Consider the following 14,215-nt stretch of genomic DNA (forward strand, 5'->3'; position numbering starts at 1 on the left):
TGTGCCACTTGATAAAACAGTCCATCGTGACTAAAACTAAAATGGCCCCAGAATGTCAATTGCCACCCGTTCTATTGGAGCCCCTACCTGATACTGTTGTAGTGGGGCAGTAGACCTTCCTTGGGGTCCTTTCCTGGCTGTGCATAAATCACACATGTGGCAGTAGTCCTCTACATTGCGCCTGCACTGTCCCCAATAAAAAATCTGCCTCACCTGCCTTAAGGTCTTGGTGACTCCAAAATGACCAGCTCAGGATCTCTTCATGCAGCTGTTGTAGTACAACAACCTGCCACCTCCCTTCTCCAGTGGCAGAATCCCTCCACTGTCGCTTCAATATCCCCTCTTCCACAACCAAGCTGTCCCACTGGGACAAAAGACCCTTAACTGCAGGTGACTCAAGTGCCACTTCCTCCCAGCAGGGACGATGCTGTTCCTCTTTACAGTGGAGGACCTTCTTGACCTCTGGGTCACATTCCTGACTGACTCGACACTCCTGGGCACAACCTGGCATTGAAAGAGCTTGGCACTGAACCTTATCAGGATCCTCACAGCTTTGATCTTGACGCTCACAATAGGCACACCCCTGGTCTTAGCAGGGTCATCGAGACAGAGCATCTGCATTTTTGTGTTGCTCTCCAGGTCAATGTTCTATTCGAAAGTGGCAAGTCTGAAGCTCCTCCAACCAGTGAGCAATCTGACCCTCTGGTTCTCAAAAAGACAGTAACCACTGGAGAGCAATATGATCTTTGTGGACCACAAAAGAGAGGCCACACAGGTAGTGCTTGAAGTGACGAACAGATTCCACCAGGGCGAGAAGCTCCCTCTGAGTCACGCAATAATCCGTCTCAGCTCTTCTGAGAGCACAGCTATAGTAAGCCACCACAAGCTCTCCCTCTGGGTCCCGTTGTGACAGCACAGCCCCTAAGCCCACATCACTGGCATCGGTGTCAAGGAGGAATGGCAGTTCAATATTGGGTGGAGCCAAGATCAGTGCACCACGAAGGGCTTCTTTCAACTTACAGAAGGTGGCTTGTTGGGCCCCCTCCCCCCACTGGAATGCTTCATCTGGGCTCAATAAGCGGTGCAATGGTGCAGCAATAGTGGCAAATTCAGGTACAAATCGCCTATAGCAAGAGGCCAGTCCAATAAACTCCCGAATCTGCCTTTGATCCTGTGGCTCTGGCCACTCTTCTACAACAGACACCTTATCTTTCTCTGTGATAACACCTCTTTGACTCACACGGTGACCCAGAAATGACACTTCTCTCCAGAGAAGGTGGCACTCATCAGGATGAAGTTTAAGGTTGGCCACATGAAGCTTACTGCAGAACTTCCCTCAAGGACTCCAGAGCCTCCTGGAATGTCTTGCCATGAACCAGTAAATCATACAAGTAGACAAGACATTGAATACCAGACATTCCTGCCAATACCTTGTCTATTAACCTTTCAAATGTAGCTGGAGCATTACAAAGACCAAAAGGCCTAACTCGGAACTGCCAGAGTCCCTTTCCTGTGGAGAATGCAGTCTTAGGTCGAGCTTCAGGTGTTAGCAGCTCCTACCACTAGCCACTGCGCAGGTCTAGTGAGGAAAACCAGGCTGATCCTGCCACCAGATCCAGGTACTTATCAATGCGAGGCAAATGATAGAAGTCCTTGATGGTTACAGCATTTACCCGCTGGTAATCAACACAAACACGCCACTTGCCATCCTTCTTGGGGACAAGGACTACAGGAGAGACCCAGGGAGACTCAGAGGGTTCGATAATCCTGGCACGTCTCATCTCCTGCAGAATGTTCTCGTCTTCTGTCTGCCTAGCCAGTGTCATACGTTTGATATGGGAAGCACCCCCAGTATTGATGTCATGTTGCACAAAGTGAGTCTGGCCAACATCTGCGGAGGTAGCAAAATGGTCCCTAAAGTCATGTAACAACTGCCAGTGCTGTCACTGTTGCTTGTGTGTTAACACTTTCCTGTTGGCATTCCAAACAGTTCGGACAACCTTCATTGCTGGTACTGGTTGAGTGATGTTAGTGGGAATAGGAACATGTTCTTCCTGGGGAGCTACCACTGCTGGATCCCATCGGCTTTGCTGGTGCCCTAACAAGGGGAGTGTCCCAATGCCTTGAAGATACAGAGTCCCCATTGGAAGGTCTATTCGTGCTCCAGCTGCTTGTAAGAAATCGATTCCCAAGATACAGCAGTTGTTGATATTAGCCACCCAGACATCCTGCACTCACTGCTTCTTTGCAATACAAATGCCTAACGGGGGGTCATCTCACCTGTAGCTGTCATAAACTTAGTAGAATTGGCTGTACATAGGACCGTTACATCCAATATGTCAGGATGGATAATAGATGCAGTTGACCCTGTATCCACCAGTGCCTTTTATGCATGGCCCCCAATCAAAACTGAAAGGAGACAGTAATCTCCCTCACCCAACTGACCAACAGGGACTGTTTTTGGGTCTAGCGTCGTCCCTCCTACACCAGTCCCTTGTCATTTTCTGGCACAGTGCTTACTTGGGAATATTCTTGTTTAGCCCTACTTGGGGCAGTCACGCTGCAAGTGTCCATGTTGTCCACAGTACCAGCAGCATGGTGGGTGCATTAGGCGTGAAGGATTCCTGAATTTCTGTACTGTAGTCACTGGAGCCACCGCCTCATAGTCTTGTTCTACATCTATGGCCTTAATTTGCTGGATAGTTTCCGGTCTCCTCACCTTTTTCAACCTTGCTGATGCAAGAGGTGCTTGGCTGTAACCCTGTCTGAGTATTTGTTCTGCCTCCTGGGCTGCAGACAAAGCTTGTTCCAAGGTCTCACGCTTATCGAAATGGACCTGCTGCCGGAGATATGGTGGGCTCAAACTCCGCAGAAATGCCTCCTTAGCTAACTCTGCCTGCACTGATCTGTCAAAATGGGAATAACCCGGTCACACTAGAGACTATACATGTGCTGCAAATGCCCCCAGGGCCTCAGTTGTCCTGCGAATCCTTTGCTCCAGCTATTGTCTTACTGCAGCTTCACAGCTTCGACATGGCCAAAATGTCACTCCAATGCAATTTCCAAAGCATGGGAATTTAACAGCTCATCTTCCGGCACATCTGTCAGTGCCACCAATGCATCACCATCCAATGCTGCAGCCAGCTGCTCAGCTTGGTCCTCCAAACTCCAGCCATTTGCCCTGGCAATCATGCTAAACTGAGTGTTGTATGCTTCCCAAGACCCAGTTCCATCAAATCTGCCAATCTATAGACAGTCCCACCCATCCGTTGTGTCTTTATTCCAGCACTCACATGTATCGCCTCACCTATCCACCCTCAGCCATGTGTACTCCCTTCAGCGTAACAGTTCTGTGTAGCCACGGCACCATCCTTCAGCCAGCACGTTTATTGCCTTTACATCTACGTGTGCCAACAACTGCCCTGCTCCATAATCCCCCGTCCATCCTTACGTAATTGCTAAATAAAGGAAGAGCTGTTTAAATTCAGGCAATGCCAACACACTCGGGAAGCGCTGCAATTCTTTTGTTCCTATTGCTCCGTCTGGCCTCGCATTAAATTAAGCATCTTCCATAAAAGTGGATCGCTCTGCACGCTCAACGGCATTCAGCCTAATAAATGCAAACTGTCGCCATTCCTTTTGTCTAATAACCAGATCCCACTTCTGGTCACCAATGTGATGTCCCATCGAATAAACACACTGAGGAGCCGCTTATCTGGGGGAGTCTTCCAAATGCCGACTGGATTTTTATTGAATATGTTGCGGTATAAACTGTGCCCTACCACCGCCCGTTGTCTGGGTCATGGGGACACCTCCAAAATAACAAAGATAATTCACCTTTGTCCTATCTACCTCTTTAACTGTTTGCTCCCTTCACCACTTGATACTGTCTTCCTTTCGCTCCAGCAACAACTACCACTTCCAGCCACCAACTCCCCTTTTCTTCACGCACCGTTAATTTACCTAGATCCCTGTCACTCAACTCTCTCTCTCTCTCTCGGGAGGTGCCCCAAGCCCTTACAAAAAGTGTTCCCCCAAGACTCCACCCCAACATTGCTTCCACTCCCTACAGACCATGCAATGGCAAGACACATCACAATATATTTAGTTTTGTCCTTGTGGCTCTAGTTGACACCTAAAGAAAATCATTTATTCTGCCTGTACAAATAAAATGTATATCACAGCTCTGTTTTCCACAAATGACACTACAGTACATGCATTATTTCTTATTATTCTGTTTATACTTTCAATTTTTCATTCAAGGCACTTAATTTTATTTTAGTTAAACAGACCTTGATGGACTATGGTGGGTAGTACGGCTGCCTATGTGGAGTTTTCTGCATTCTACATGTGTATGCTCTCGAACTGTGTATCTCCCTTTGATTCCATACAGGAACACGTTCAGAAAATGAATAAATAAATTAAACCGATGAAAAGACATTATGGTTACATTTGAGTTTGGTTATACAGTCCCTTGACTTTCTGTTAAATTTCATATTTTTTTTTTTACAATTTTTTTTGTAAGAAATTAAACCAACATGCAGTCCAATTAGAAAAGTATGTGTACTTATCTGGGTATCCTGTTAATTTTACAGGAAAGCAACCAGCAAATCTCTGCATGTTCCACAATGCAGGAGTTTACTAGTTCAGCATGGCAGCAGCACTGTTCCTTCCCATTTCATTAAAGTTTTTTTTCTTTCATTATCATGTTTTTAATTTAGTGGCTAGCAGTGCTGTGCAGAATTTAAAGGTTACTGGTGTCAACACTAACAGTGCCATGATATCCTGGAATTCAGTGCCAGGTGCAACTGGATATAGGCTGGCATGGGGGCCAACAGCAGGTAAGGTAACCTTTTATTTACTATCCAATACAGTGAGTGTAAAGATGGTAACAAATTACTTGCATTTTTTACTGTCTTGCTCATAAAGTACTAAGTACAACTAATACAAATATAAAAATAAAAAGCAAACAAATCTGTTCAATAAAACAAAAGACACAACTGTTAAAGTATATCCTTTGTGATTTAAACTTAGTCATGTGACCCAGTTCTGTGGTTGTACTTAAGCAATGAGACCGAAAATTTGAGTCTGACTAAAGCATAATACGTGACATGACAAGTTATGCTTGTTTGTTTTTAGTGTAAACCACATACAAAATGTTTCATCATGTTAAAATTGTCAAGAATGTCTTTGTATAGTATTTTATGATTAGCTGGACACAATTGTACTGCCCAACCTAACAGCAAGAACTAGAATGTAATTTATAACAAATTATAAATTTCTTCTTTCAAATTAACAGGATCACTTTACTCATTACTTACTAAATACCTTTCTTTTATATTACTCTCTGAACCAGAGGTCATCAAATAGATTAACAGGCAAAATTCTCACAGAGCAAATAGATTTTTGGGCCGGCTGGTCCCTGCCATAACATAAAACACCAACAAACACACACCTGACACAACTTTATAGACACACTTCCTCATTCACTCCTGGATACCCCCATCTAGTCAGTCACTCATTCATATTAAACACATGATAAGTCAATTCAAACCTGTCAAATATCTGTCCAATTCGAGATAAAGAACAACTGAATTCATTATTGGGTTGTCATTCCAAATAAGCAAGTACAGTCACATCATTTTTTATGAACATCCACAGTGGGGTGATTTTTTTAGTGCTGATTATGAATAATGGATCTTCATTTTTTCTTTGATTCATTGGATTGGTTGTACTTTGGATTAAATTGACTTTTATCTTTTGCTTATATCAAGGGTTTTCAATTTCACTCCTAGGTTACTAGTGTGTTGCAGGATTTTATTTAAACTATTTTCACAAATCAGTTAGCCACTTTTACATCTAATTCATCAATTAATTAGCCTTTTTCTTATCTTATTTCGCATTCAGAAAAATGTACTATGATAGTTAATGTAAAATAAATTCAGCAATGTATATTTTTGCCATAGCTTTAAGTAATGAACTTTTCTTTAGTTTATCCATTTGACTTTACCTGCTGATGAGTTTGTTCCCTTAATTATATCCAAAGTGATGAGCAGTGCACACCCTGACAAGTAACACTAAATGCAAATGCGGAGCAGCTTCTTCAGTGTCATGTTCATTTATGGGCTAATCTGTAAGAAAAGGCTTCAGCATGACTCCCAACATTAAAAAAGGGCAACAATATTAAAAATCAAGAAAATGAAAATATTTTCACCTCAATGCTGAATACATTTACATAAAAATGTAACAAGCCCAATTTGTCATTTCTTTATTGACAGAAAAAGGTAAAAAAAAAAAACTGGAAACAGCTTACTTAATACAGACAAGAGTCCTGTTAAAAGCAGAAGAAGGCTGGGATGAACACCTGGAGCCACAGGTTCATTAGTCCACAGGACTGAACTATAGAACCACTGGCTTACAGTGTGTTTGATGGCTGAGTTTTAATTCCTGTGTTGTAATCCATATTTCTATGAATAAATCTAATTTTACTTGAAAAAGAAAGAAAATCCACATTGATTGTAACTAATCACATAACTTTGTCTGTTCTGTCAAGAAGTAACAATTAAAATTCATGTTGCATGGTAGCTGTCAAAATGATCTAGCAAGCAAACATCTTTGTCAAACCTGAATAAGAGGAAAACTGGTACCAAGAATCGTCCTTTTTAATGATGAGTGGACCGAAAATGATGTCTTTATAATGCTGTCATTCCAAAATGCTCATATGACTTTTCTAATCTGAATTCAAGCCGTTGCTCTCATAAAAGAGTACTGGCCAAGCACCATAAAGCCTTCACTGGTGCAGTGGAGTGAAAAGAAGCGAATACCTAAAGTTTCTGAATTTGTGAAACCGTTACTGCAGTTAGCTGAAACTGCTACATATTGTGTTCAGGTCTTGGCAGAGAATATCTTAATTTGATGTCTTGTCAGTCAGGTTAACTATATCCATAGGTAAAACAGACTTGGCACAATAGTGCCTTTAAGTAAAATACAGTACAGTAATCCCTCGCTATATCGCTTCGACTTTCGCGGATTCACTCTATTGCAGATTTTAAATGTAAGCATATCTAAATATATATCGCGGATTTTTCGCTGGTTCGCGGATTTCTGCAGACAATGGGTCTTTTAATCTATGGTACATGCCTCCTCAGTTTGTTTGCCCAGTTGATTCCATACAAGGGACGCTATTGGCGGATGGCTTAGAAGCTACCCAATCAGAGCATGTATTACCTATTAACTAAAACTCCTCTCCGGGTGTGAGCCGAGGGGCTGTTTGCACAGAGGCTGGTTGCCTAGAGGATACGAACGCTCCTCTAAAAAATACCGCTTTATTGCGGTGCTTTGACATACTTAAAAACCCAAAAGCACGTATTGATTTTTTGATTGTTTGCTTTAATCTTGCGCTCTCTCTCTCTCTGACGTTCTCTGCGCCTGACGGAGGGGGTGTGAACAGAGGGGCTGTTTGCACAGAGGCTGTTTGCTTAGAAGATACTGACGCTCCTCTAAAAAATGCCGCTTTATCGCGGTGCTTCGGCATACTTTAAAGCACAGAAGCATGTATTGATTTTTTGATTGTTTGCTTTTCTTAGCGAACGCTCTCTCTCTCTCTCTCTGAAATTCTCTGCTCCTGATGCGTGCACTCCTTTGAAGAGAAGATATGTTTGGATTCTTTTAATTGTGAGAAAGAACTGTCATCTCTGTTTTGTCATGGAGCACAGTTTAAACTTTTGACTAAAGGGAGTTATTTCATGTCTAGAGGGCTCTAATAATGTTAACAGTGTGGGAGAGTTTATAAGGGCTTAAAATATATAAAAATAACCATACAAACATATGGTTTCTACTTCACGGATTTTCATCTATCGCGGGGGTTGCGTTCCAGGAGGAGGGATTACTGTATATTGATATAGCAGAATTTTGAAAGGAACACCATTTAATCAAAAACAGTCAACATGAACTCAGCAATTTGCAGTCTTCTATTCGTTTACAATTAAAGTGATGTGGCAAAAAATCAAAATGAATAGATTCAGCACATTTTACAACACACTGCACTTCATTGTGTTTCCATTTGATTACAATTTAAATACTTTTTTTGCCTTTTTATATCTAATTCTTTACAAGCTCTTTGATCAAGATGCTATACTACAATGAACAAAAATATTAATGACATTCATAACATTTATATATTGATTTGATTAGGAATATATGTGTAACAAAAGCTACAAAATTCTAATTAAGCTATCATATGTTTAATTTAAAAACTTCCCTAACACACATTTTGCTTCATCTTCCTTAAACTATTATTAAACTTTTTCTGTTAATGATATTTTTTCAATGTGTTGAAAAACTGAAATGTTATCTTTCAATGTAAATCTCAAAATCTTGATTTCTTAACAAAGACATAGTTTTCCTTAATACAGTACCATAGTGAAACACAGTATAAAGTAATATCATAAAATAAGATCTTCTTCAGCATATATCTGTTAGCATGGAAACATTTAATACACTTTACATCTGCATAAAAATTGTGTGCATGTGTAGTACAAATTGAACAGGGGATGCAGATCGTGTAGTTATACTCGCCTTTTTGAATGTTGTGTGAAAAGGGATGCCTGCCCTTCAAGATAATTGTAACATTTAGATAACATTGGTTTAGAAGCATTGTAGCACTGCTGCTTTGCAGTAAGGAGATCATGGGTTCGCACCCCAAGTCCTCACTGTGGGGTAGCACTTTGAGTCGTGAAAAAATATTTATTATTAGGCATCTATGAAATGAAATTTCAGTCAGTAACTTTAATGTGATTAGAAAAAAGTAAACTATAATGTATTCCAATACTTTGTTTCTGAGAAATATAATTTCATTATATTAATGCTTTACATTGCACTCTGTTATCTCCAACTCTGCTAACAACCAATTTGGATAAGCATGTTAGGAAATCAAAGTACAAAGTACTTGGTATTATCAATGATGTGTGGTAAGCAGGTGTGGAACTTTTTCTGGTGGTTTAGTTACTGTCTATAAGGACAAAAAAATTAAAAGGAAGTGGTATGACTTTTTTTAATATCCGTTTTTTTTTAAACCCATGGTATATAAATGGTGGGGCAGTGATTACTACAACTATCTCATGGATATAGCGCCCTTAGTTTGAATTTGACCTTTGGCCATGTTGAGTTTGCACTTTTTTATGAGTCTGCATTGGTTTTCTATGGGTACTCCAGTTTTCCTCATATGTCCAAAAAGCCATTCTTTTAAGGCTAACTGTTGATTCCAAATTAGCTCTGCATGACTGTCCATCATTATACACTGGTACCCTGTCCAGATCTGTTTCCTACCTTGCTTTTAGTGCTGCCAGGACAAAATTCATCACCTTGAAACCCAGAAGCAGACTAAACAGATCTGAGAATGTTCTGTTCTGTTTTGTAATTGGTCTCTAAGGCACTCTTAGAGTAATATACCATTCTTGACTCCATTTTTCCTCCAAACTTTACCGGCCTTCCTGTCAGTGAGCTGTTGCATCCTCTCTTGTTTGTTTAATGGTATCTTGAAGATGGTGTACAGTATATTTGCTAACCTTAAAATTCAGTCAGTAAAGTACATATTGGGCCTGGTCTTGTCATACGGATAAATAAATGGACCTCATTCCTGAATTGCACAATCATCAGTTTTTATGAATCACTCTTAATACAGGTAGCATCCATGTTCTTTCCTTTTGTAGTCTCCCCAGGGTGTCAAAGCTTTAGGAGGGTTTTTTGAACTTCAGATCTTTCATGATTTCTTAGAAGATTATCATAGTCCTTCTTCTTCATTCTTTTTAATTTATGATTTTGCTTGATTCTTTTTAGTTTCCATCATCCTCTTTAATAAAACCCCTGTGTGCATCCAGGTGTCAGTCTGTGTGTCTTCTGGTGAAGTGCACATGTGTGGGGCCACACAGCATGTGTTCAGTCTCTTCCTGTGCATTCCCTGTAAATCTGTCTGCTTTGTGTCAGATTCCACTATAAAACCACAACACAGTCACCTTTTGCGTGATTTTGCCCGACACATCCATGATATCTTTCAAGTTCAGCATTTTCACTCATAGCTCATGCTGTTGAATTAAGCAGTCATAATTAAGGAAGTTGAAAAAAGTGTTCACCTCCTTGCAGTTGGCAATGAACCCATTGGAATGGCTCACCATTGCAGGTGCTCTATCAGTTAATTGATAACTGGTAATTGATACAAGTTTAGGTACTGGCAATTTTATTTTATTAACAAAGTCCTTGAATGTCCGAAAAATGTCTTCAACCCTAATGTGTTCTTTCATTGGTAAAAGTTTTGGTAGTTTCTCTTTCGTTTTCATGTCTTTAAATACCATCCTAATAAAGATGCATAATTGTGCTGTATTGCTCAGGTCCATTGATTCCTCTAACTAGAGTAAGAAACACTCATGCATATGTTATATCCTTTCAAGGTTGCTGCATCAAATCAACAGTTTATGAAACTTTGTCTCCCACACTTTTGCAAGGTGTGCATTATAGGATCAAGCTAGTTGCACTATACCCCCCCATCTACAGTCACATTCTTTACTGATTGTTGTCAGGGATACTCACTACTACTCCATGCCTCAAAAAAGTGGAATAAATTCCCCAAAATTTGCTGTGAAAAATCCGCTAGACTTCTGGAACTAAAATTATGCATTTTGCCTTTGTTGTATTTTACAGTAAATACATACAACTCTTGGCTTCATGGCATTAATACATTTCTAGCTTTTATTGTTTGCATCGAAAGCACAGAAGTGACTCACTTAAGGCAGGTGACACAAATAGAAAAAAGAATGCAAAATTACTGTTCAACTTAATTAATTACAGCTCTTGTCGTAAAAGTTATAGTGTACAATATGAAGACTGTGGCATTACAAGCACAGATGTTCAAGAAAAAAAAAACAAAACACTAAGTCTACTTAGAATACAAAGTGGAAAGCAACTGAGAAAACACTTGGCCTTTCAGAACTTATAATCTTCTTGGTTAAGGATGAGTATGTTCAGTTGTGGAGAGCCATAGGATCTTCAGGAACTGATTTTGACAAATCATTTAATTTCTGAATAGGAAATTAATTTGTCATTAGTTTAACTCCTACCTTTTCTTTATTAACCTATTTGTGCACTTAAAAATGCCTCAAATTTGTCAGAAAATACCCAGGCAGTTTTGTACCATTTGTTATACCTTAAGCAGTATAATTTGGCCAATTCATAAAGTGCTGTGTTTTTTTTTCCGCTTTCTTTAAAATAAGCATGATATGCTAATTAGATATTCAAAACTAGCCCTGTGTGAGTGCATTAGTGAACCTTTCAGGGAAACGTACATTGAAAAAAATATGCACACCTTGTAAAAGGGAGGAGTGATTAGAATTGCACTACATTCACAAACATTTATTACAACAAAAGATTCATTTTAATGAGACCACTACAAGATTAACTTGTTCATCTTTATTCTTGACTGTGAGATTAGTTTTACTTGTTGCAGAAAGAACAAACTCTTAAATGGATTATGGATCTTAAATAGTTCTGTGATGACTACCTGCTCTGTGATAAATAGTAATATATAATCATTTGTGGCTCAGAATTCAATTTTGTCTGCTAAATTATTTTAATTTTTTAATGTTCATATGCAATGTATCTTATATAATATTTTCACTGTGCAGTTTTGTAAGAAACTTGCATAATACATTCATTTTATTCTTAATACAAAATATATAATTGTAATGTATAAATTGTTTCTTGTAGAATACCACACCATTTTAAAACCTCATCTATTGGTTAAAGTCCAAACAAATAAAAAGTAAACTAAGAACAATCTGATCCAGATTTTTGATTTTGTGAATATACAGTATTTGAACAAATGTTTGCTTAGGTTATATGTACCTTCAGTGTTTAGAGAATGCATCACAGTATTGTTGAACATTAGACAACTATATTTTTGATTCATTTAAAGACAACAACCAAATAAGCCACTTAAAATGTGGAAAGACTGATGTGTATGTGGAAAAATGGATTTTGGCAATCCCTTTTTCAAACTGTTTATAAAAATGAGTTAATTTAACTCTCGACGTACTCTTCATCTACGGAGCCCCTGAGGGGACATTGTGTAATTTTTTTTCTGGGGATTTTTCAGGTGCACACCAGATAGTTTCAAGTGAGCACCAGATGGTTTGAAGTGAGCACCTGATAGTTTCAACTGCACAGTAACTGAAAAGGGGATCCATACCTATACATAATTTTTGAAACATATTAGTTATGTTTTATAGTTGCAAATGGAAATTGGAGACTTTATAGAAGTATACTTTCAGCTTGGTCTTAAACAGAAAGACATAGCATTTGTTCTTGCAGTTTGTCATGGATACATTATCACTGAAAGGCATTTAAAACATATATTGAAGTCTAAAGGTCTATTTCATTGTGAGGTCTAAAGCAACATTAGGGAAATTATTGTGTTTATACAGCAACAATTGCAAAGCTCAGGTCAGGTGTGTTTTCTCCAACACACAGGTATACTTTTTATAATTTGATCATTTTTGATTTTTTGCTTCTATTTCTAGTGTAGTGTTTTTTGGTGTTCACTTATGTTGTATGTTTTTTATTAATTCTTTTTTTTTATGTACATCTGCTTTTCATCACAATCGATAATGTAATTAAATGGAGTAGATGAATACGGAGCCCCTGAGGGGACATTGTATAATTTTTTTTTTCTGGGGCTTTTTCTGGTGCGCACCAGATAGCCTCAAGTGCACACCAGATAGTTTCGAGTGAGGACCATTGGTTCCAAAAGGTATTGGAGAAAACACCTTTTCATATTAGGCTAACCTCCTAACAGTGAAACAAAGATTAACATCCATCCATCCATTATCCAACCCGTTATATCCTAACTACCGGGTCACGGGGGTCTGCTGGAGCCAATCCCAGCCAACACAGGGAGCAAGGCAGGAAACAAACCCCAGCCCACCGCAGGATGCACACACACACGCACACACACTAGGGACAATTTAGAATCGTCAATGCACCTAACCTGCATGTCTTTGGACTGTGGGAGGATAGTAATTAAAACAGCACACAAACAGATAAAGTGAGAATGTGTAAACTCTGTACAGACAACATCTAAGCATGGGATTTAACCCAGCATGTTGGATTGATAAAGAAGCACTGTCCTTTGGTGCCCCAGTCTCAGGACTCTGAAATACAGTAATCCCTCCTCGATCGCGGGGGTTGCGTTCCAGAACCCCCTGCGATAGGTGAAAATCCGCAAAGTAGAAACCATATGTTTGTATGATTATTTTTATATATTTTAAGCCCTTAGAAACTCTCCCACACTGTTTATAAATATTCTCCGCACAGTTATACAGTAAACCCTTGTTTATCGCGGTTAATCCGCTCCAGACAGATAAATGAATTTCCACGAAGTAGGATTCTTTATTTATAAATCTAATATTTTCGCAGTTAGAGCATAGAAAACCTGTCTACAACCTTCTAAATACGTTTTTTAACATTATTAGAGCCCTCTAGACATGAAATAACACCCTTTAGTGAAAAGTTTAAACTGTGCTCCATGACAAGACAGAGATGACAGTTCTTTCTCACAATTAAAAGAATGCAAACATATCTTCCTCTTCAAAGTGCGTGTAAGGCGCGGAGAATGTCAGAGAGAGAGTAAAGTAAACAATGAAAAATCAATAGGGCTGTTGCGCTTTTAAGTATGCAAGCACAGCGATAAAGCAGCGGCAATGAAGGGATCAATGTGAAGGTAGCCTTTCAGCATTTTTTACAGGAGCGTCCGTATCTTCTAAGCAAACAGCCTCTGTGCAAAAAGCCCCTCTGCTCACATCTCCTTCGTCAAGCGCAGAGAACGTCCGAGAGAGAGAGAGATTAAAGCAAACAATCAAAAAATCAATAAGTGAGCTTTTGGACGCACCTCAATAAAGCGGCATTTCTTAGAGGAGCGTCCGTATCCACTAGGCAAACAGCTTCTGTGCAAGCAGCACCTCTGCTCACACCCCCTCCGTCAGGCGCAGAGAATGTCAGAGAGGTGAGATAGAGGCAGAGACAAGCAAACAATCGAGCACCGCGCAGACGGCATATCTTATAGCATTGAGGAGTTTTAGTTAATATGTAATACGTGCTCTGATTGGGTAGCTTCTAAGCCATCCGCCAATAGCATCCCTTGTATGAAATCAACTGGGCAAACAAACTG

At 39.5% G+C, this 14,215-nt stretch overlaps 1 protein-coding gene across 1 annotated transcript in view; it reads left to right on the forward strand.

Moving 5' to 3' along the window:
- col7a1l (collagen type VII alpha 1-like) overlaps positions 1-14,215 on the forward strand; it is a 326,774-nt gene that overhangs the window by 161,642 nt on the left and 150,917 nt on the right. The window contains exon 13 of the mRNA XM_039762163.1: positions 4,722-4,841. Within this exon, the coding sequence (XP_039618097.1) occupies positions 4,722-4,841 (120 nt within the window). The remainder of the gene's footprint in view (positions 1-4,721; positions 4,842-14,215) is intronic.

The sequence above is a fragment of the Polypterus senegalus genome, chromosome 8 (genome assembly GCF_016835505.1).
Source record: "Polypterus senegalus isolate Bchr_013 chromosome 8, ASM1683550v1, whole genome shotgun sequence".
NCBI lineage: Eukaryota > Metazoa > Chordata > Cladistia > Polypteriformes > Polypteridae > Polypterus > Polypterus senegalus.